This window comes from Gossypium arboreum, chromosome 13 (genome assembly GCF_025698485.1).
Source record: "Gossypium arboreum isolate Shixiya-1 chromosome 13, ASM2569848v2, whole genome shotgun sequence".
Lineage (NCBI taxonomy): Eukaryota > Viridiplantae > Streptophyta > Magnoliopsida > Malvales > Malvaceae > Gossypium > Gossypium arboreum.
The window spans coordinates 12,413,765-12,437,895 of NC_069082.1; the positions used below are offsets into that span (position 1 = coordinate 12,413,765).

The window sequence follows — 24,131 nt, forward strand, 5'->3', positions numbered from 1 at the left end:
GTTCCATGTTGTAAAAGTTGGCTTGCCTGTATAGCTAGGCTTTTGCCTCTCTTGTACAAATAAAAATTGTATGTTAAGGAGCGTTGATGCGTTTGATGAAATTCTGCAAAGGTTTAGTTTAAATTATCGCTTTCATCCCATCCATTACTAAGGCCCGCTGGAAACCTAACTTGAAGGACACTAGGAGCTTTTCATTAAGGGGTTAATTAATTAGCAATGTATGTCGATTTTGAAAGATAATCGGGAAATAAGTTAATTTTTAGATATTTAGGAAAATAGATCGATTTTGGAGGAGAAACAAAATATATAACACAAATGATAAATATAAAATATATAATTACATATTTATTATTTTATTTATATAAATAAAAGAATTATTAATTATAAAGATGAATTAAAGAACTTGAAAATAATATATTTATTCATTATTAATTAAAAATTTTAAAAAAATTAAAATAATATAAAATAAAAAATATAAATGTAAAAAATAGGAGAGGAATCAAACTTGAGACTTAAGCATATATCAGCAGAAAACCTTCCTGCAAGACATGTTTTCTATTTATCTCTTCAAAATTAACTTATTTTTTAAAATATTGAGAAATTGGCTCTAAATCCCTAATTATTTTTTAAAAACAATATTTTCTTCAAATTTTCCCTTTGATTAAGACCTAATTTCATATCTATTTTTTTTTGCACTCATTTATTATTTTTATTTTGGTATACCAAAATTCGTAACACCCACTTAAATACAAATAATTTTAAAGGGTAAATAATATTTATTAGAAACAAATATAATATTAAAAGTAAAATAAATCAAAATAAGGAATTTTTATATGAACAGATGTTTTTAAAGTAATGACATGGATATCTAATAATTTTTTTCTTTTGATAATTTTACTAAGTTAGTAATATTGAATTCAAGTGCAATTAAAAGCTTTATAATAGTAAGGTTAGTGGCTTAAACTTTTAAGTGTTCAAGTTATTGAATCATTAAATCTTATAAATGAAAAAAAAAAAACTAATGTAGAGAGAGATTATCCATCATTTAGGAAATTAATCCAGTTGGATTTTAAAATTAATTGGGATACAAGATATAGAAATTTATTTAGAAATGATAGGAGGAGAATGTAACATAAGGTAAGTGATGAAGAAAAGAAGAGGGAAAAACAGTAACTTGTTCCATATATTATGGGCTGAACATAACAAAAGTAGCCGCTGGTTAGAAGAAGAAGAAGAAGGAGAAGGGCCTTTGGTATTCGCCAAAACAACATGCTATAAAAAAGTAACTGCCTCTTTCCTTTTAATATCCTTATTTTCCTCTCTCTCCCTTCATTAATATTTATATGCCTCATCTAACCCTAAGTTTTTCGCTGCTCTCTGTGTGTTTATATATGTTGTAGGAATGAGTTGGAAGAGTAAGGCGTGGGCTGTTGCCGCCACTACTCTTACGGCAGCTGAAGTTTCCAAGGAAAAAAAGCTATGCCTATGGAGATCAGCTAAGCACCACCACCAAGCTGCCATTAATAATGTGGTGGGATCCTCACAAAGGGAGAGACCATCATCAGCAGCAGCATCCACTTGTTCAAGGAGGAGAGACAGGGAAGAAATGCGCCATCAATCTGAAGAATCACTTAGAACAATTATGTACTTAAGTTGCTGGGGACCCAACTGATCAAAACCATAACAATGGGAAATACAGTGAAAGGATAACAAGAAGGAAAAAAAGAGGGATATTTGTGCATTTTATATACAGTTTGTAATACATGGAGAGGGTGACTGACTTATTAATGTATATGGTTTAAATATCGTTATAGCTTCAAATCAAATGCAAAGAAAATGATGACCAAATTTAAGGTTTTCCATTTGCCAAACCAATCATAACATTATCCAAGGATATATCAAAGTTTTCCCTTTTTTTTCTTTTTCATGCAGAAGGGAAGAAATTTATTATACATATTAATTTCAGAGTGAGTATTATGCACAATAGTAGGTTTCTCAACCTCTTTTTCTTTTAATTTGAAACATAGTCAAGTTAAATGATAAATCAACTGGGTTATTAGACAAGCAAACTTTTGCATGTGTAGTAGACCAATGCAACCAATATATAGATCTAGGAGAAACTACTTAGGCAAGTAGGTGTAAATTAATTAATATTTGAGGCCTTCTGGGTTTTAATTTTAGGTCTCAAATTAATTTATCTTATATGAGTTTTATCTAATTTATTGTGCATTTTAAACTGGTAAATAGATTTCTTAATATATCTTGTATATTACACCCCAAATACATAAAATTATATTGGGAATTCTTATTTAAGAATGCACGTGAAGTATATGAGTCACAAAATGAGAGTGGTAAGTAACGTTTATAAGCTTCAAAAGTTTTAAAATAAAATATCAATATAAGTTTTCATTTATGAGTTCAACACGAAATTTCTATGAATGCAAATTCATCATTTTTCCTTCTTTTTTTTTTTAAATAAAACATTTTTTTAAATTTTCAAGACCAACCATAGTTTTATGGCTAAACTATCTAATACTCACTTTTATTTTATCTTAGGTTATATTTTAGTCACTTATATGTGAAATGTTATATTTTTAGTCACTTATGTTAACATTTTGTAAATATTTTAGCCACTAAACTGTTAATTGTCATTAACGGTATAACAGTAAGCTGACGTGGCACGTTAAATCATTATTTCAAATAAAAAGTTTAGATTAAATTATATAATTACTCCTCATATTTTTTCGTTTTGAGCAATTTAATTTTTTTCATTTATGTTCTTTTAACTTTCTTTTTTTTCTTTCTTTATTTTCTTTTCTCTTTTGCATTTACCTTTGTTTTCCCTTCTTCTTCATCTCTATTTTCCACGTAATTAATTTAAAGAAATGAGATTTCAAACATGAGGCATCTAGAAAATTGTTTTGCTTGAATGATCTAATAATTAATTCAAAGAATTGGGATTTCAAACATGAGGTGTCTACAATTTATGTCAAACAGTCAACTAAAGTTTACTTGTTAATATGTAATATTTAACCATACGATGAATTTAAGAGCCTCGTTACACAAAAATCATTTGAGGCAACTCTTGAAACCGTCATTGGAATATGGAGAAGGAATGAGGGAACATAAAAGAAGAAAAAAATAAACTTAAAAAGAACATAAAACATTGAGAGAAAGGAGGAAAACTGAGGAGAAATATAAGAGAATAAAATTAAAATAAAAAGTTAAGTTAAATATAGAGGCTAATTATATTATTTAACCTAAAATTTTTGTCTAAAATAATAATTTAATATGTCATGTGAATTTATAGTTTCACCGTAAAAGATAATTAACGGATGGGTAACAAATGTTTTAATTATATTTATACATAAAAATATAAAAATATTATGCCGTATACAGTGTGATTGGTTAAAGAAAAAATATATATATAAAAAAAACAAAAATGAAAATATTTGCAAAGATCCAAAGTGTTGTGGGTGAAATCATTGCCTGTCAAACCTGATTTGACATTGGGATGAAAAAAAGAAAGATGCTTTTCTTTTATATTTATTATTAGATTTTGAATAATTTTGCAAGAGGGCCACATGGGTGGATGTTATTTTAATGCTCCAAAAGTAATATATGTTGTTTACATCATAACATTTCATCAAAAACAGAGCACACTCCATGAGCTCATCTCGATATTGTATTTTTCGAACCTTTCAATCCATTCTTTCTAAGCAAAATTAAGGCTTATTTTCTACAAAAATATATATTTATATCAAATGATTACATGGAATCAAAAAATGAATAGACATCAGCATTGCACTGTCATTTTCCAACAATGAAAATTAAGTAACCATGAAAGTTGAATGCCAAGAAAACAAAACAAAAATATATGTTTTGCTTGCAAGCATATGTTATTAGACGTTAAGGAGCTTTCAACAACAGTGACAACTCAAACCACATCCCCAAAACTGATATAATAACTTAGTTTAATATTTAATTCCTACCCCATATCCATTTACGAACAAAATTCCACCCTTGTTTCGACTTTTTATTTGCTTCTGTGTATTGAACTTGACAAACATAGACAGATCCAAGTGTGTGTGTAAAGCCAAAAAATATGATGGGTGTTGATGAGGAGAAATCTGAAGGTGAAGGGAAAGTTTGGAGTCTTTGTAGGATGCCGAAGTTGTGGCAGATGAGTAGTGGCAATGGGAATGGCTCATCTTCATCTTCTTCATCATCAATGGGGAACAACAATGTTTACCAGCAAACCCCAAGTAGTGAAAGATCAACTGTGACTTCTTCAAATGCATTTTTTTCTATGGCCAAATCTTTGCTTCCTGCTCGAAGAAGACTTAGGCTTGATCCTTCCAACAAGTTATATTTTCCTTGTAAGTTTCTCACCTTTTAACTGGGATGGGGTTTTCAAGTAAATTTTTTGGCTTTTATGATTTGGTTTCTGTTGCATGATCCTATTCTGTTTGTGGAACTGATAAAGGGGTCCTTTTACTTATTGCAAATGCGTTTCTGCTCAAGTGATTCAATTGCTAAAAGTGAGATTTCATGGCTAGTGATGTGCTATAATTGCCACTAAGTTAATTTGAGTAACTCAATCTGGGTGCATGAGGTTGAAGTTTGTGGTTTCTGTAGATGAACCAGGTAAACAGGTCAGGAGTGCCATTGACATTAAGAACACTAGCAAGTCCCATGTAGCATTCAAGGTATGGAGCATGTCCTTATTAATGTCTGATGTGTGGTAAAAACATGTTGCTACTGGTTCTACATTGATTCAAAACATCTAATGAGTGAGAGCTTTGTGGCTCCTTCTACAGTTCCAAACAACCGCACCAAAGAGTTGTTACATGCGACCTCCGGAAGGTATACTTGGTCCCGGAGAAAGCATTATCGCAACCGGTAATCCATCAATTTAAATAACCCCATTACTACTTTCTATGCATTGGCAGAAGAACACTGATTGATTTATGGTTTTAATGAGTTGTTTTTTCTGACGAACAGTATTCAAGTTTGTGGAACCACCGGAGAACAATGAGAAACCAATGGAAAAAAAGAGCAGGGTTAAGTTCAAGATCATGAGCTTAAAAGTGAAAGGAGAAACAGATTATGTCCCAGAACTGGTATAATTCTGCAGATACATTTAGAACATAAAATTTCTTCATGTCAAATAGTGAAACTGAAAACGTGTGGTATAACAATCTTGCAACAGTTTGAGGAGCAAAAGGATGAGGTCACAGTTGAGCAGATATTACTTGTAGTTTTTCTAGACCCAGAACGTTCTTGTCCTGTAAGTAATCAAAACATAATCAGAACTGGATTACTTGGTTTATTCGTAGTCTGTTTCTAAAAAACATATTGGTCTCAAAGGCACTGGAAAAACTAAAACGTCAACTGGCGGAGGCAGAAGCAGCACTGGAATCGCGGAAAAAGCCACAAGAAGAGACGGGACCGCGTATCGTAGGGGAAGGACTGGTTATAGATGAATGGAAAGAACGGAGGGAAAGATACCTAGCTAAGCAGCAGGTTGAAGGTGTTGCTCCTACTTAGCAATTACCAACTCCATTCAATCTTTTCCATTGCTTTCTGTTTATGTTGTCATATGTGGTAAATTTGAGCTGAATTCCATTGTTCAACGACTGTCATGTCCCCAAATTTATTGTAGATAATGGGGTATATAAGTAACAAATTTGTGGAATTTGGAAGAACCATGTCACGTTCATTATGGTTTTCCTTTAATTTTTTTGTTAAAGTGCACTCATAAACTTGACTACTTCAGATTTTCAAAGAGTTGTATAATTCATAAAAGTCATGCTCTCTCTACCTCTCTCCCTCTCTCCCTCATGGTCCAAACTGGATTTATCATATAACAATTGGTTCACAACATAGTCACTTCCAATGAAAGCAGAAAAGAAAGATTTTTTATTGAAAAAAATGGGAGGTCTCACGTAGATCCAGTAAAGTCATGAACAATGTAGCGCCTCAAGTAAGTTCACCCTGGAAAACAGGGTCTTGAGGAAATCTACATCTCAATGAAATGGATTACTCATCATGGACCAAGTTCTAAAACATTTATTGTTTAAAACATGTCTACAGGCTCAGGAATAAAACAGCTTTCTCAATCAAGAATCTTCAGAAGCAAAACTGGCATTTTAAAGCTGCATATAAATCCTCATTGCCAAGATCCATTAAACAAAAAAGTCATTTTTTTTTCTTATTATAAATGGTGGGTTGCTGGCTCATATCAAGAAATTCAACCATTTTTATTACTTATTTGCTTCATCGATTGCTCTCGGAAGCGCGGATAAAATAAAAGTAATCATCGCCAGCACAACTTTAAAAAGAAAAATGAGATGGGGATGTAGCCGCCGATTTGACACAGAAGAGCCAGTGGTAAAGAAAGGCTGTTCCTCAACACGTAAAACAGCATGGTTTTAGCACCAACATTGGGGCATTTTTCTTCAAATCTAAAAATCAGATAAGCCCGGGAGAGTTTGTGCATATGTTACTTTTGGCATCAGAACAAATGGAAAACAATGGACAAGGACGGAAGCTCTGGGACGAGAATATGAACAACAGAGGCGCTCTTCTATCATTTATAGACAACTTTGAAACAAACCCTAGTTAACTACTTCAATAAAACTACTGGGGTGCTGGGCTCACCGTCAATAAAACTTAGCTCATTACTAAACTTTTAGACTCACAATTTCTTATATTTGGGCCTTTCAAATTTGATGATTAAGGTTTTCAAAATTATATGAGTGGTGAGACTATTAATTCATTGGTTTGATTCAATGTGTTGAATTGATTCAGTTAAATTAATCATTAAATAATTTAAAAATAAAATAAAATATTATATTATATTCAATTCATCTGTATCGATTCTCAAGTTAATTAATTTAATGTCGTTCTTCAGACTGGTACCTTGATAGGTCTGGTCTAATTTAAGTAACTTTATTGATGACTATATCAATTTCATCATGAAATTTCAATATTTCAAACATATTCAACTTAAACCTGAATTACCCACCTTTTAAAGCCCCCAATTTTTTTTTGACAAATTTCTTTTCTTTTCTTAAGAACACATACAAGATTCGTTACTACAAATAAGATAATGGTAACCTCACGATTAATTATTTCATTTATGAATTTTATAGTAATAGAAATATATCTCCTATTGAAATAAAATTTGTAACTTGCTATCATCTTGCCTAGCAAGCAAGGATTTACCTTCATGGAAAAGATAATTCATTCAGATCCACATGAAAGTCCAACTCTATTGCATTGTCATAATCTATGTTGTATATTTGGAAAAAAATATAGTAATCCTCATTGCTTCTCTCTTCTCACTGAGCCCCTATTTTCTTGATTTACAAGACTAAGATTAATGCCAACAATCAATCACGGAAGAAAGGACTCATTGAATTGGGATCACTAACTAATACTAATAGATCCAAACTTAAATTGACTCAACCTGAAATAAACCCAACCCAAATAGTAAAATAATCCTATCCTAAAACAACCTAACTCTCAAATTGAGTTGATGGAAAAATTTTAAAATCCAAATTACCCTGATTCACCCAAACCGTCCAATTGACCATCTGCGTAAAATTCTTTCTCCGCTGTTACCTATAGTTCCTAGTCCTAGAAAGTGTGTATGCATTGAGCTTGCTGATGTTGTCTATTTGAGCTTTCTTTTTTCTTCGTACTCGTTTTACTTCTCCTCATGCTATTTCTTAATGTTGGGTAATATTTTTCTCTTTATATATATATGCCAATGTTACAGCCATTATTGGCTACGAATTCTTCCTACTTGAATCATTAACACAAATATCAAGGTTCCCCATGATACACTTGTCATTAACAGTTTCTTCTCTGCAAGGCATGAAGAACATCAGATTTGAGGAATGATGCCATCCCGATATTGTATGGTTGCTGTTGTGTCAATATGTCATAGCACAGCAAAACAAAAACAGGGGAAAAATACGCTACCAAACCCAAAACCATGAAATGAATCTACATGACACAAAATTATTTCCAGACAAAAGATCAATGTCGTTACAGTAGATGTGTGAAACCGATTAACTGTCCTCACACTATCATCCATGTCAAATGCCGGTAACCAACCCACTTGGCAGCAAGATTGATTCCGATAGCCAAGGCTGCACCTAATAATGGCATTGGAAGCCGTCTCTCCATAGCAATACCTTCTGTTTGCTCCCTTACTTCTGAAAGCTTCTTTGAATGGTTAAAGATAGCTAACGCTAGATAAGAAGTGATCACCAAGATCCTAACCCAAGGTTCCCCGATGGCAGCCATTACAGCTGCAACAGGCAGTGCTGATGTAACATCATCTCGCTTTTTAATAACCCGCGAGAAACTATATAACCCCAATAATAGAGTCCAGTAGAGTGGCTCAGAGATATAGCCAGTCACGGCTGCATAGCCAATGAGACCGGATATTGTGAGCATATATGGTTGACAACTTATGGAGTTGGGAACAGTAGCCTCAGCAATGGCGAGAACCGCTGATGCAAGCACAATAATCACAGTAAGTTCTTTAACAGGGGCATATGCCACAATCCCAGAGTAGAAAGCTCTGACACTATAGATCAAAGTCTCTATACACCTGATCATGGAGGTGATTGGATCCCCAATGAAATAGAAAATAAGGGCAAGTGCAAGCTTCAAGATGTACCCCACAAAACGAACAACACCAAAAGCAGCGTTTCTCCAATTAGATAGCTCTAACAAAACAGCCCTCCATGCATAGAGAAGGAATGCCACAGCTGCACATGGTCCAAAGAGAAAGTGGATTAATTAGCATTATGTTAAACTTTTTTTATGGCAATTCTTTGCTTTATATGATTGTAATGGCGTGACCGAACGGTAGTAATACATGACAACTTTAACAATGCCCTAAACTCGTTGGAACCTATGTTTTGAATAGTTTTCATGGGATTTTCACTAATTACATGGCGAAATTCTAATACTCAGCTGAATAGGACATATGAAGAAGCTCACCAACAAAGAAAGGCCACCTAACAGGAGGATCAGGAGCTTCTTTGGTCAAGTATCGGAACCTCTCCGGCATTGTACTCTCTCCTCTTGCCAACCTCTCCGCTTCATCAACACCACCATCTTCTCCTCCATTGCCAGCATTAGCATAAAACTTGGATTTTCGATTGAGAGAAAGCCCCAACCGTTTCCCAGAAAGTAAAAGGAAATTTGGGGCCGGCCTGGGAATGAAAGCTTGGGGTATTGAGAGAAATGAAGGGGGGGTTTGATGACGGGATAGGACAGTGCGCCGAGAAATTGAAGAAGTTTTAAGAGGAAAGAGTGATGGGTTGAGTGAGAAATTAGAAGCAATGGTTGGGATCGTCATTGAAACAGTGAGGTGGTTTAGGGTTTAGAAAGGTTTCGCCATTAGCAGAGGATTTGTGAACTGAGAGGTTTCGCCATTATCTTCAAGGTTCTGTTTTGGTAGGTTGGGCTACTTTCACCTCTGGGTTTTCTTGGGTATTGCTGTTTAGGCCCATAAAAACTTTGAATACAAACTTCTCCAAAATTTATGTACCTCTTGACATGTATTTCGCTTGTAAATATGTTACTTTCTCTGTCTCTTCTACATCATACTAATCAATCCAAAGAATTATAGACAACACTTATATAGGTAGCATATGTCAAGGTGCATTCTCAATGCCTTTAATATCTAATAAGCAACTGCTACAAAGCTCTAGATAAGATGTTCGTAAATGGAAGGATTAGAAGTTATTACTGCACACCCTAAAAATACTAAAACTGTGTGATGGGTGAAACACACAAATAGATTCTATAATTTTTTGAAAGATTGTTGGACTAAGACCAAATGTCTAACACATCCAAACTCATGAAAAAAAACTTTACAATCCCTCCTGCCTCTCCATAACTTAAACCACTTCATGCTTAGTTTTTGGTCTAGATATTGCATTTGTTACATTATTAGGCCTAGAATCTTTAAGTGGTTTAGCCTACTCACTTTCATTTGTACAAATGGCTTGTTGGTGCAATGTTGTAAGTCTTAGTATATGTAGCTTGAGTTGATATTTTAAGTTGTACAATTGCATAACAGTCGAATTCGTTGAATATGGATGGATCCGTCATTAAAAATTCAGGCAAATTTAGAGTCGAGTGTATAATTGTGACCAAGATAACCAATGGGATAAGGGATCATTTAGGTATATCCCTAGAGCCACAGGTGTTGAGATTGAACTATAGCTTTCCGAGATAAATTTTCCCTTGCTTAAGCTCTTAGGACTAGTTTGGTATTGTTATTGCGATGCAGAAGTGTTTTTGAAAAGTTACAGTTGAAAAAAGTGTTCCTTAAAAGAGCTATGAAATAGTGTTATGAAAAAGTGTTATTTGTTTATTTCAAGTGTTTGACATTATTGTCAAAAATTAGGGTTGAAAGTTAAAATATCTATTTTAGACATTACGTTGAAAAATAATAAATCCATATAATAAAAATTACACAAGCAGTACAATCACTATTAAATTAGTTAATCAAATAATATTTAAGTAATTTTAATTAAATATATGTGCCATATATTAGATATTAGTAATATAATAACAATTACTATTAGTTTAATAATAGCAATTACGGTGAAATTTATGCATCTATACATTTTAACATTACAAAAATTAATAATGATTGTTTATAATTTTGAATCATGGATAAGAAAAAAAAAAAAACTGAAGTTGCATGATATTGGATATTTTGGTGTGAGCTTGGAGTTCACCATAAAATAAACCATTTAGAATTAAAATTCTCAGACCTCTGTTTCAAACATAGGCTGGAATAAACACTTACATTACTCGTATCTACTCAAGTACAAAGTGAAGTAAATGTAAGTCCTTTTTCACCCCTAAACAGCTAAAGTCAACAACCTCTGCACTTGATACCAACTTCTCCATTTGAAAGTGTTTTTAACTGAAAAATCAATATGTTTGGGATTGCTGCTTTTAAACTTCTAAAGGCATTTTCAAATATGCCCTTAGTGTTGCTTGATTGGAAATTGAGCTTAATCCTACTTGTGTTGTTAATTTTTTGCAAAACACATCTCATAATCAAACATTTTCCACTTTAATTTTGCATTCTAGAACACTCATCAATGGGATACAACAGTGGAGAATAAAGCATGCTTTTAAAGAAAGCAATCTAGTTGCTTATGTTTTGGTAGGAATGGGGAGTTGTTATTTTAATCATTTGACTACCCACATATTTGATTTTGGGTTTCATGTTATGTGTACTAGCTCTAGGGGCAAAATAAAAAAAAAAATTCAGGCAGAATTAAATTGTATATTTTTACGATAATAAAAATATAATTTTACCATTTGAACAGCCTATATATCTTTATAATTTTTAAAAATTAAATGAATTTTTATCATTTTTTGGTAGTCAAAGTACAATTTTACCATTATTAATTTAAAATTTTATAAACTATAAAAAGACTTAAATAGAAAATTTGAGTACCTACCAGTACCTGGATTTCCCATTGACTAGCCCTAATTGTATTAAGGGCCATTTGGTAAAAAAAATCTCAGTACATGATAAATGGAATCCCAATATAGTTAACTTCATATTTTAATATTGTGGATTTCAATTTTTTCAAATAATAAAACTCCAATAAGGCCAACAAGCTATTAATCTTGTTACAGGGGTGAAGCCAGACAATTTTTTTAGGGGGCAAAATGAAATTTTAATTTTTAAAAGTCTATATCTTTATAATTTTTTAATGATTAAATTAAATTTTCTTAATTTTAGAGGGCAAAGTACAATTTTATCTCTACTAATTTAAAATTTTAAAAATTTCTAAATGGCCAAAATAACAATTTTCTATTTTAAGAGGGGCTAGGGCTCCTACCAACCCTTCTGGATTCACCTCTGTCTCATTACAACTTTTATGTGTTCAAGTAATAGCATGTTGTATTGGGTTGAATCCCAAATATACTATTTCTTCCTTTAAGATTATATCTATGTTCAATGCTAGAGAAACCCTTCATTAAGCTTTGTTTGTACCCCAAAAGAAACCATTTTTCTTAAAAGTTTAATTTAATAATTGACCCTCAAATCATGTCTTTTTAAAGTTAAGTATTTAAATTTTTTTATCAAATTAAATACCTAAACTTTATTTTTATAGTCAACGCTAGCCATTACCGTTACATTTATTAAAAAAAAACTTCTACATTTAATTAAGAAACAAGATGTAATTAAAATCATATTAAATCAAATTATTATTAATAATTATATTAATATTAAATAAATTAAAAAATATTCCTCTTTCTCCCACCTTCTCCTATTTCATTGTAGAGTGTAGTAACAGAGATGGAAAAATCAAGACTATAAAACTACTTCGATTGTAGTGCTCAGAGATGGCCATTGATGGTTTTCTTTTCCAAATTGTTTCCCCATTGATAGATAGATAAAGCTTTAAAGATGAGTTTTCAGTAATGTTGTTTTAAATCCGAAAAAAAGACATAGGATGGGACGGTGAATAAGTTAAAGATTAATGAAAAAAGAAAAAACAAAAAAAATAAATAAATAAAGGTATGATGTGTCATAATTTGGTTAGCTCGTGTAACAATATAGGTCAGCATTGGTACTGAATTCGACAAAAAAAAAAGGGTAAATTACACCAATAGTCACTCAACTTTAGGGTAGCTGACAAAATAATCACTCAGGTTGCAATTTAGTCGCTCAATTTTAAAAAAATAACAAAACAATCCTTTTAACCATTTTCCGTTATAGACATAACGAAAAAGTGATATGGCAGATGACAAATTCGTTATTGTCATTAACCGTCCAACTGGTCGATTAGCACCAATTTAAACAGCCCTTTTAGCACCAATTTAGGGTTTAGGTAGTAGAAAAAGGAGGAGAAGAAGAAAAAAAAAGAAGAGGAGGAGAAGAAGGAGAAGGAGAAGAAGGAGAAGAGAAAAAATAGAGATGCTAACCGTGATTTCGACTTGCTATTGTGGAAACCCAGCCAACTTAAACACGTCTTAGTCCAATGATAACCCAGGTAGGAGGTTGTTAGGTGTAAAAAGTTTAGGAGTGGATTTCAAAAACCATGTAGTTTCTTCACCTGGTTTGATCCACCATTGACACCCCGTACACAAATTGTGTTGTTGGGTCTTCTGAAAAAAGTGAGGATATTGAAGAATGTAAGGAGGAGGGAGAGGAAAAAATGGGTTTTGGTGCTTATATTTGTAATATTGTTGCTGTTTTTTAAACCCTAAACCAACTTATGTGATAGCTGGTGTTGTTGTTAGCACTGAAAACTAGCTTATGTGGCTGCTGGTATACTGTTTTGTTATTCATTAATAGTGAGTGAAAGCTAGGGGTCCTAAATGTAATGGTCTGTAAAGGGTAGAAGTATGCTTACAAACTTGAAAGTTTAAATACTAATTGTAATGGGAGAGTATTTAGTTATTGTAATGGTCTAGTACTCTCTTACAATTGTATTTCATTTCATTTCATTTTTTGAATGTTTAATCTTCTTTTAAGGCTTGAAAGAGTACTTGGTTATTGTTTTTTATTTTGTTATATTGCATGGATAAATGGTCATATGTTAAAAGAGATAAAATAGATGAAAAAAAAAACAAAAACACATTGGTCAGCATTAAACTTCTTTTATATATTAAGGCCAAAATGTTTACAAAAGGAAGGGTAAACAATTGCCAAATTTGCCTACAATTTAGTACAATGAAATATATTTGAATTGTAGGCAAATTTACAAAAAATAATCTGCCTAAGTTAAGAAATCAGTAGTACATATTGGCAAGTTTACACAAGTTCAAAAAGTTAACAAAATAACGTCATGTTCGCAATGTCATCGTTGGTCTGTCACAGATAACTTTTGAGTAGAAGGCATCTATCTAATAGTCATTGGTTCCCTCTTGAATGGAAGCTTTTCTCTTGGGGTAGCATCTTGTTGGTGAGTTGGGGCAGTTTGTAACTGAGTTAGGGTAACCTCTAACTGAGTTGGGGGTAACATGTTACTGAGTTGGGGCAACCACTTGGTTATGAACACCAAATTTGTGTCTTTTGACCTACAGGAACAAGTGAAATCCATTAAAAAAATTTCATTTATAAGTAATATAATGAAGCAAAGGCAGATGACTTACTGGGATGTGTTGGCTAACTTCCCCTTTGCAACTCCTTTTATTGTGGCCTATTTTGTTGCATTTACTGCACCTCATTTCCACCCCTCTATTGGTCAACCTTTTTATTATTTTGGTTCATCAGGTTCTTTCATTCTCACCTTAATAGGTTTGTCAGGTGGCTTTCTTAGTGTAGGAGGCAAGATTGGCAACATATTTGGCACAGACACCTATTGCTTAGGACCCCTTACTGGCCTTATAAAGTTAGAGTAAATGGCAAGTTGGGTTTGCTTGGTGTACCATGTTTTTACATAAGTTTCTGGGAACTCAACTTTTAGATGAATGACTGTAACACCCCTAGCCCGTATCCGTCACCGATTAGGGTTATGAGGCATTACCGATCATATTACAATTCACACAGATATGCATCACATAATATAGTTCGAAATTTTAATTACATCAATGATTATAATTAAATCAATTATCGAAACTCAAGAATAAATGTCATTCACAGCATAGTATAAATTTCAGAACCATTTATACATATACTGAATATTTAATACATCAATAATTTCAATATTGAATATTAGATATATTTTTATAAAAGCCTTGCACTTTCAAAAGTTACACACCATTTGAAATAAAATTTACTTGTCAACTCTTTTTAACCATTTATGCGGCATCAACTATTTAATCTATATGAAACTTATATATATATTTGCATATTAACACCAATTAAAACAAACTTTCGGTTATAAGTAAACTCAATTCATTTCCTAGTCTATTCGACTATCACAAATCTTTTGTACCTATTTGCAAACTTATAGGTAACTAGCTTTGTCATAGCTTTGTCATTAGGGCTGCAATCATAGAAAAACCTTTCACGAACCATCTATAATAACCAGCAAGTCCCAAAAAACTTCAGACTTCAGAAACATTCTTAGGAGGTTTCCAATCAAGTATAGATGAAATTTTACTCAGATCAACCCGAATACCCGATGCTGATACAACATGGCCTAAAAAAACTGACTTCACTTAACCAAAACTCACATTTACTGAACTTCGCATACAACTATTTATCTCACAAAGTCTATAACACCAGTCTCAGATGTTCGGCATGTTCGGTTTCATCACGGGAGTAGATCAAAATGTCATCTATGAACACAACTACAAACCAATTCAGATACTGTCTGAAAATCCAATTCATCAAATCAATAAAAACAGTAAGTGTATTAGTAAGTCTGAAAGGCATAACCAAAAACTCATAGTGTCCGTACCTCGTTCAAAAAGCAGTCTTTGGCACATCGGAGTCTTTAACTCGCAACTGATAGTAACCTGATCTCAAATCTATCTTCAAAAACACTGTAGCCCCTTTCAGTTGATCAAACAAATCATCAACCCGCGATAACGGGTATTTATTCTTTATAGTCACCTTTTTGAGCTGTCTATAATCAATGCACATTCTCATAGTTCCATCTTTCTTTTTCACAAACAACACTGGTGCACCCCAAGGTGAGAAACTCAGTCGCACACATCTATCTATCAATTCTTGTAACTGAGCTTTCAAATCTTTTAATTCAGTAGGTGCCATTCTGTAAGGAGCTATGGATATCGGAATCGTCCCAGGCATTAACTCAATACGAAACTCTACCTCCCGAATAGGTGGAAAACTCGGTAATTTTTCAGGAAACACATCCGGATACTCGCACACAACAGGTACCGATTCAATGTTTCTTTCGGCTACTTTACTATCAAGCACATATACAAAGTAAGCTTCGAGCCTTTTCTCACATATTTCTGAGCTAGCATCGAAGAAATCACTGCTGGTAACCCATTCAGATCATTAGATTCAATCCAAATAATCTCATCATATTGGCACCGTAAATCAATAGTCTTTCTCTTACTGTTTACAACAGTATCATGCAAAGTCAACCAGTCCATACCTAAAATTATGTCGAACTCATCAAATGGAAACAACATCAAGTCAGCCGGAAAGCACGAATCTCGAACCATCAAGAGACAATTCTTACACACTTTGTCTATTATAACACACTTGCTCAAAGGGTTTGACACTCTAATCACAAACTCAGTAGATTCAACAAGTAGAGTCTTACTGAATACTAAGTCTCACACACATAAGAATGAATCAAACCAAGATCAATCAATGCAATTACATTAGTATCATAGAGAGTGAATGTACCAGTAATGACATCTCGGGATGAAGCCTCCTCACGTGCGCGAATAGCATAGGCTCTGGCAGGTGCACGAGCCTCAGATCTGACTGTTGTATCTTTAGTCCCTCATTGACTGCCACTCGCATTACCCACATTTCTGGGTGGTCTTCCTCGAGCTGCAGTATTACCCGATCTCGTATTCTGCACTAAATTTTCTTTAGCTAACACTGGGCAATCACGTATATAATGATTCATCGATCCACATTTAAAACAAGCCCGATCATGTAATCTGCAACTAACGGGATGTCGTTTGCTACAATGTTTACACTTAAGTTGATTTGATCTGCCATCACCCATACTAGCTACTAAGGTAGCTCTCGAGCTCATAGGTGGTCTACTCTGATCCCATCTAGAATAACTCGAAGTGGCTTTAAAAAGGCTGAAATCATCTCAGAACTTCTTTGGTGCCGACTGGAATGACTTACTGGATGTTCTTTTACATGTATCTCTAGCTTCAAAGTCAGCTTTTCTTTTCTCTTTCCCGAGCTCTTCAACTTTGCAGGCTCGCTCAACCAGTACTACGAACTCTTTTATCTCAAGTATGCCAACTAACAGTTTAATGTCTTCATTCAGGCCATCTTCAAATCTTTTACACATTATGGCTTTGGTAGAAACACACTCTTGGGTATACCAACTAAGTCTCACAAATTTTCGCTTATACTCTATCACGGTCATCCGACCCTGTTTCAGCTCCAGAAATTCTTTGCGCTTTTGGTTAATAAATCTCTGGCTGATATATTTCTTACAGAACTCAGTTTGGAAGAAATCCCAGGTCACCCGCTCTTTTGGAACCACTGATACTAGGGTATTCCACCAGTGATATGCTGTGTCTCGATACAAAGATATAGCACATTTCAAACACTCATCCGGGGTGAAGGATAGCTCATCAAACACAAGAATAGTATTATAAAGCCAAAAGTTAGCCCGCTCAGCATCATCATCATCAGTAGCTTTAAACTCTTCAGCCCCGTGTTTTCTGATTTTATCAACATATGGCTTATATAATCCCAGTGGATCACTTACTTGAGGTACAGCAGGCATCGAAGATGGATTTGTCGGGGATGGAGGTTGTTGTGTAGCCGGATTAGTCCGGATATATTACGTAAACCAATCATTCATCATTTGGTAGAAGGCTTGTCTAGCCTCTCCTTCCTAGTTACTCAAAATCGGTCGAGAATCAGCTGGCGCTGTCCCTTGCGGGGGAGCAGGCGCTACACTCTCGACATCATCAGCTACAGCTCTGTCGGGATTCATTTACTATATGAAAGCACATTTTCAAATGTCAGAAGTTATCACACTATCGCAGTATGTAATATGACATGTATAGCTAGACTCACACAACTATGTTAGTCCTAGAACCGACTAAACCGTAGCTCTGATGCCAAAAATATGTAACGCCCCTAGCCCGTATCCTTCGCCGAATTAGGGTTATGAGGTATTACCGATCATATTACAATTCACACAGATATGCATCACATAATATAGTTCGAAATTTTAATTACATTAATGATTATAACTAAATCAATTATTGAAACTCAAGAATAAATGTCATTCACAGCATAGTATAAATTTCAGAACCATTTGTACATATACTGAATATTTAATACATCAATAATTTCAATATTGAATATTAGATCTATTTTTATTAAAGCCTTGCACTTTCAAAAGTTACACACCATTTGAAATAAAATTTACTTGTCAACTCTTTTTAACCATATATGCGGCATCAACTATTTAATTTATATGAAATTATATATATATTTGCATATTAACACCAATTAAAACAAACTTTCGGTTATAAGTAAACTCATTTCATTTTCTAGTCTATTCACTATCACAAATCTTTTGTACCTATTTGCAAAGTTATAGGTAACTAGCAAATTTATATATATAACCACATGTATATATATACACACATAACATCCATAATATAAACACTTTTATACACAAGTAAAACATATAAAAAAATTCAACTAATATAATAAGGCCGAATATCATATACACATGACTTAGTATAAATTATAATTGAACACCAAATTATATCATATATAAGTCTTAATTTTTACTTAACAACATATGGCCAACCCTAGCTTAATTAACATCTATTATAAACATATAGCCGAAACACAAAGTACCTTCACAAGCTTTATATACTTAGATACACTTTCAAAATAACGTAAAGATTATGATCAACCATGACATGCGGCATAATAATCAAATGGACTTTAACCATGATTCAACTAAAACTGAAATCAAGCCTAAGAATAAAGCCATTTTCAATGCATAAAACATTTACCTCGAACATCATCCATTCATAAAATTAGACACTTTAAATAAAACAAATTTAAACCACAATTAAGCATAACCAAATTATCAAAACCAAGCTCACTAAACATTATGACTAAGTACACTTAAAACCAAGTCTAAACATAAATAACAAGCCATTTCGCATGGCTTTAAATACATAACCAAAATCAACATTTCAAAAGTATGTTCTAGCCTATACATGCCATAATTTAAGTTTGACTATTTAAATACCATAGTAGTAGATAGTGTGATGAACTTTGCTGACGATCCCCGAGCTTGTAACGTGTATCCCAAAATCTATAAAACAAAGTAACATGAACACACAGAGTAACCTAACTTAGCTTAGTAAGTTATAAGCAAATAACAACCCAACAATATAGTCAACTCATTAAATTTAAACTAATCCATCATTGTCACATTTAAAACAATTTATACATTCCATAACCTCACATTTTTAGACATAACTATCACTTTGACCGAATTCTTATAAGGTTAAAATTTTGTAAATTTTCATTCAACTTCCATAGCCAGATATCATTATACATTCAAGTATACTTCCACTCATTTACACAAGCTCACAAAACAAGGTTTAACTTCATATACATACATCACTTATTTGGCCGAATACACAAGGTCATATATATAACATCACAGATGTACATTACCTATATGGCGGAATATACATGGTCACACATATACAAATAATTAAGAATCATTTCATTAATGTTCAAATTATTTAGGCACAAGACCGAATATACATACTAATCTCACATATATTTTCCATTTCTAACATACATGATTTTAAACAAATATTCAAAGTACTCATTTACCTTATCTTACATGGGTAACAAGTTAGCTCATACCTGGCCATTTAGCTCGTTTTACTTATTCGAACACAACTTATCCTTGCCCGATGAACCATTCAAAATTGGATAGGACACTCTGATAATCACACATATCGTACAATGCCAACGTCCCAAACGTGGTCTTACATGTAATCACAAATCGATGCCACTGTCCCAGACAGGGTCTTACTCGCACACATATATCGGAATCCTACGTCATGACATATGTATCCTAACTATTCTTAAGGTTCATACGGGGCTTTCGAACTGCGTAACTCAGTCGAAACGAATTCGGAAACAGTGTAATCAAGCCTATTCATATTCGGCTATAGCATATAATAATTCATACATATCATTCAGCATATATACTTTGCATTTATTTAAAATTGAGTATGACTATTTGCTTATAAACTTACCTCGGACGATATAAAATGGAACGAGACAGCTAGTCGATAACCTTCGTTTTTCCCCAATCCAAATCTGATTTCTTTGATTCTTGATCTAAACATATTCAAATTAAGCTCATTCAATCATATTTTCATTCAATTTAGTCCAAAAACACATAAATAGGCAAATTACCATTTTACCCCTAACATTTACAATTTTTACAATTTAGTCCCTATTGCACAAAACACAAAATATGCAAAATTTCCCTATATCCATGTTTGGCCGAATATTCGTAGTGTTCATACAAGTCATATGTTTCATTTATTTCACCTTTTAGTCCCTCAACTTATTATTTTTACAATTTAGTCCTATTTACTCAAAATCATCAAAAACCCCAATACAAAACATGTTAATCTAAAACATATCTTTTATTTTTCATCATCAAACAACAAAAATCACAAGCTCTCAAAAATGGCATAACTCAAAATATTCACCAAATTTAAAAATTTAAGCATGGGTTTTGTAGTACTCGAAGCAACGATCTCAAAAACGTAGAAATTATCAAAAACTGAACAAAAACGAACCTTGATTGAGCTTGAGTAAGTGTCGAACCCTTGCTTTCTCTTATTTCTTTTCTTTATTTGTTATTTCAGTAGATGAACAAATGAAAATAATGTGTTTATTAACTTTGGTTTTATTTAATATAAGTTTATTAACTAAATTACCTAAATAACCTTACTAATATAACATAAAACTGTTATAAACTATGGCCACTACCATCCACCAATATTAAATATGGCCTATTTACAACATAAATACTTCCTATTAAAAAGACAACAACAATTTGGTCCTCCCATATTAAACCATCAAAATTTCATCATACGCGATTAAATCCTTTTATTTAATCGAATACGTAAACGACAAAATTAAATCACGAAATTTTCACAGATATAAGTCCATAAAAAATAAACACAGAAAATAATTTTAAAATATTTTTCTAACTCAGATTCGTGGTCCCAAAACCACTGTTCTGATTAGGGTCTAAATCGAGCTGTTACAATGACAGCCACTGCATACATGCAAGGGATGCCACAGAGATCACAATTCCTACAGAAGTAGGAATTGTCAAAGTCCACAACATGCTGACTGCCTAGACCACATTCAACCTGATACCTATCCCCACTGATATGTGATGGAACACACCTAAAAACTAGTCACTAAAACAATATTAAAAACAATATGTGATTAGCCCTACGAACAATCATACACAAGGCATAAATATATTAAAAAATTACAGAATAAAGACATACATGTATTGGTCTAACAACATGTGATCAACTCCACCAGCAATCATACACAAGGCAGAATAAAGGCATCAATATATTAAAAAATTATCTATTTACCTTAGTGAATCTTTGATATTGACATCAAGCTTTTTCTTGATCTTTGGGCACAAGATTCTTTTAATTTTTTCATCATCTTCTTTTTTCTTGACAATCAGTAACATAATCTTGGTCCTAATTGTTTCCATCATGGTCAGAATAAGTTTCCCTCTTACTTCCAATATCTCTTACCAGTAAGCAAAATAAAGGATTAGTGAACTGCATGTCCTTAATGATTAATAAGTGACATAAAAATAGGGGTTTACCTTGTTAAAACATTCAGAAAGATTATTCCCCAACATGTCAGACTGGCTCCTAATTGAGAAATGAGACCTTGACCAGTGAGTAAAGTTCTTTTCCTTCAACCAATCATAAGCATATTTGGAGTGCTTACTCTGACAGCTTTCCAAAACCTCTACAAAATCCTTTGGAGTGCTTGCTCTGATAGCTTTCCAAAAAAAATCTTTCAATTCTTTTGTTCAGAAATCAGCTTTCTTGAAATTGGCATGTTAGTATCTAATACAACGTCTTGTTACTATATTAGGAAACAACATATATATTGCTTCTCAAAGTCCCTGCAAATAGAATAAAAATAGTTTAATTCTTTGACATGCCATAAACCCTAAATAGAAACAACATAAAACAAAGTAGACAAATAGAGTTTTACCTTTTGTTTGTCAGACACGAAAGATATCTGGTATGAGGTCACAATTTCCAAGTCTAATGCGAGTAGCTCCAAGAACCAGAGCCATGATGTTTGGTTTTCACTTTTGACAGTAGCATATGCAATAGGATAGATGTCATTATTTGCATCTATCCAAACAGTTTCCACTAAGTAGCCACCAAAGTAGTCTTTCAAGAAACATCTGTCTAAACCTATTATCCTCCTACAACCAACCTTATAGCCATCTTTGCATGCTTATAGAGACATACATCCTTTGAAACAACCTTTTATCCAGATAACAGATTGTTGTTGTTCCCTCATTTTGGGTCCTAACCTCTAACAAATACTTATAAATCTTATCATATTGAGCCTTATGGGCTCATTCAATTAATTCTAGTGCTCTAAGTTTAGCCCTCATACATTTGGTTAGTGAGACAAGGCAACGAAAATCTCTTTTGACATTTTGTTGCAATGATGTCAAAGAATAATCAAGATCAACAATGAACCTTTCTTTATAATGTTGACCTATCCAAGATGAGGTTACATTATTATTTTTATAGACTTCAGAGCAATTATGGTTAGGGTTTGAACTCCTAATTTGCCAAGTCTGGTCAATAGGGTCATTAAGGTTTAGTCTAGAGGTCCGTATGTACCAAGAACATTTTGAATGTAGACTGCCTTTAACCTCTTTAGATCAATTTTTGGGAACTTAATAAAATAACTATTCAACCTACCATACTACTTAGCAGCTTCTTTTAGACTGTCTTTGAAATTAAATAACATTCCAACCTGAAGTTTAGGATTACTCATGTCACTGTCTAAGTTGAACTCAAGCCAATTTTAGCCATTGGCGTTAGATTCATGTGCACTATTTAACTTCCCAGAATCATCACTATCACACAGTTCCCCTACTTCTATATCATCTAGGTTTAAACCATCTAAATTAACCCTAATCCTGTTAGACACATCACTATCAGATACATTACTAACATATACATCACAATCAAACATTTCTTCTTCACTCTCATTGAAATTATCATCAATTAAACCTGCCAAACAAATTTAACGTCAATAAAGGCAAACAACCAAACAATTTAATACAACATGACAAACAATAACTAATACAAAAATAATTTAATACAAACACATCCATTTCTATCACGCACATGACAAACAATAACCAAACACTTTAACCCTAAACCTAGGCAATGATAGACAATAACCAACACAATATATAAGCTAAAGAATAAATTTAATCCAATTGAGATTTGAAACTAGGAACTGATTTGTCTTTTTATAACAAAAAATAACCAAACTTGATATTGTTAGTCATAAAAATAGGAACATATTTGTCTCTTTAATAAGGCAATTAGTATGCAAATGGAAGACATATTTGAATACACAATATTTCAATAAACATATTTAAAATACTCATAAGTCATATTTGAATAGTTAAATCAGTTTGATACAAACAATAAACATGACATACACAGTATCATACACAAGGCAGACTATACACAGTATTTGCCATTCACTTCTAAACCCTATGTGAATAACAAATGAAATCAAAATCGGTCATTCACATTAATAACAAATAAAACCAAAATCTAGCATAAACCCCATGTGAATGCAACATTTTCAAAATTTAAATCTAAACAACCTTATATCGAAATAACCCTAAATCTAAAAATCAAAAACCAAATACAGAAACTTACTCGTTACAGTAGATGTAACACATTAGCAGTGTAATGACTCGAATTTTATGGGTATTAGAAATCGTGCTTCTGGCTTACTATTTTCGTAAATCAGGTTCGTAAATATTTATTAGAAATATTTACGAATGTTAGTTGAGTGATTAATTAGATTTCGGCTAGGTGAATTAGCTTGAATTAAGGTTAATTTAGTGTAAGGACTAGATTGAATAAAGTGTGAAAGTTGAATTATAGAATAAAGAAAAAAATCAAGGGACTAAATTAGCAATTAAGCCATAGGTGCCAAATGTATGGTAAAAATTAAATACATGTGTAATATGTAATAGCCTAAATTTTCAATGGTGTCGGAATAGTGATTCGAAATCACTAAATCCAACAAATGAGTAGAAAATATTAATAATTTAGTAAATATAAGTTAAATGTGAAGTTAGGAAAATTTTTGAAATAGCGAATAGTAT

The 24,131-nt window shown here is 32.8% G+C and overlaps 2 protein-coding genes and 4 non-coding genes across 6 annotated transcripts; 1 reads left to right on the top strand and 5 right to left on the bottom strand.

The window, feature by feature from the left end:
• The first annotated feature begins 3,808 nt into the window (after positions 1–3,808).
• On the top strand, positions 3,809–5,808 carry LOC108461850 (vesicle-associated protein 4-2-like). The gene is made up of 6 exons (XM_017761817.2): positions 3,809–4,379; positions 4,639–4,709; positions 4,821–4,902; positions 5,005–5,123; positions 5,213–5,290; positions 5,371–5,808. The coding sequence occupies exons 1-6, from the start codon at positions 4,106–4,108 to the stop codon at positions 5,548–5,550; spliced, it is 804 nt and encodes a 267-aa protein (XP_017617306.1). The 5' UTR covers positions 3,809–4,105; the 3' UTR covers positions 5,551–5,808.
• Positions 5,809–5,941: 133 nt separating this feature from the next.
• On the bottom strand, positions 5,942–6,057 carry LOC128287261 (small nucleolar RNA Z278). Its single transcript, XR_008277956.1, has one exon. It is a non-coding gene; the product is annotated as a small nucleolar RNA Z278 (small nucleolar RNA).
• Positions 6,058–6,091: 34 nt separating this feature from the next.
• LOC128287254 (small nucleolar RNA Z223) lies at positions 6,092–6,184 on the bottom strand. The gene has a single exon (XR_008277949.1). It is a non-coding gene; the product is annotated as a small nucleolar RNA Z223 (small nucleolar RNA).
• Positions 6,185–6,235: 51 nt separating this feature from the next.
• On the bottom strand, positions 6,236–6,328 carry LOC128287287 (small nucleolar RNA U36a). The gene has a single exon (XR_008277986.1). It is a non-coding gene; the product is annotated as a small nucleolar RNA U36a (small nucleolar RNA).
• Positions 6,329–6,357: 29 nt separating this feature from the next.
• On the bottom strand, positions 6,358–6,502 carry LOC128287289 (small nucleolar RNA snoR134). Its single transcript, XR_008277988.1, has one exon. It is a non-coding gene; the product is annotated as a small nucleolar RNA snoR134 (small nucleolar RNA).
• A 1,287-nt stretch (positions 6,503–7,789) lies between these two features.
• LOC108461476 (uncharacterized) lies at positions 7,790–9,559 on the bottom strand. The gene is made up of 2 exons (XM_053024293.1): positions 9,025–9,559; positions 7,790–8,789 (listed from the first exon to the last, which is right to left on the bottom strand). The coding sequence occupies exons 1-2, from the start codon at positions 9,383–9,385 to the stop codon at positions 8,092–8,094; spliced, it is 1,059 nt and encodes a 352-aa protein (XP_052880253.1). The 5' UTR covers positions 9,386–9,559; the 3' UTR covers positions 7,790–8,091.
• Between the last annotated feature and the right edge of the window lie 14,572 nt (positions 9,560–24,131).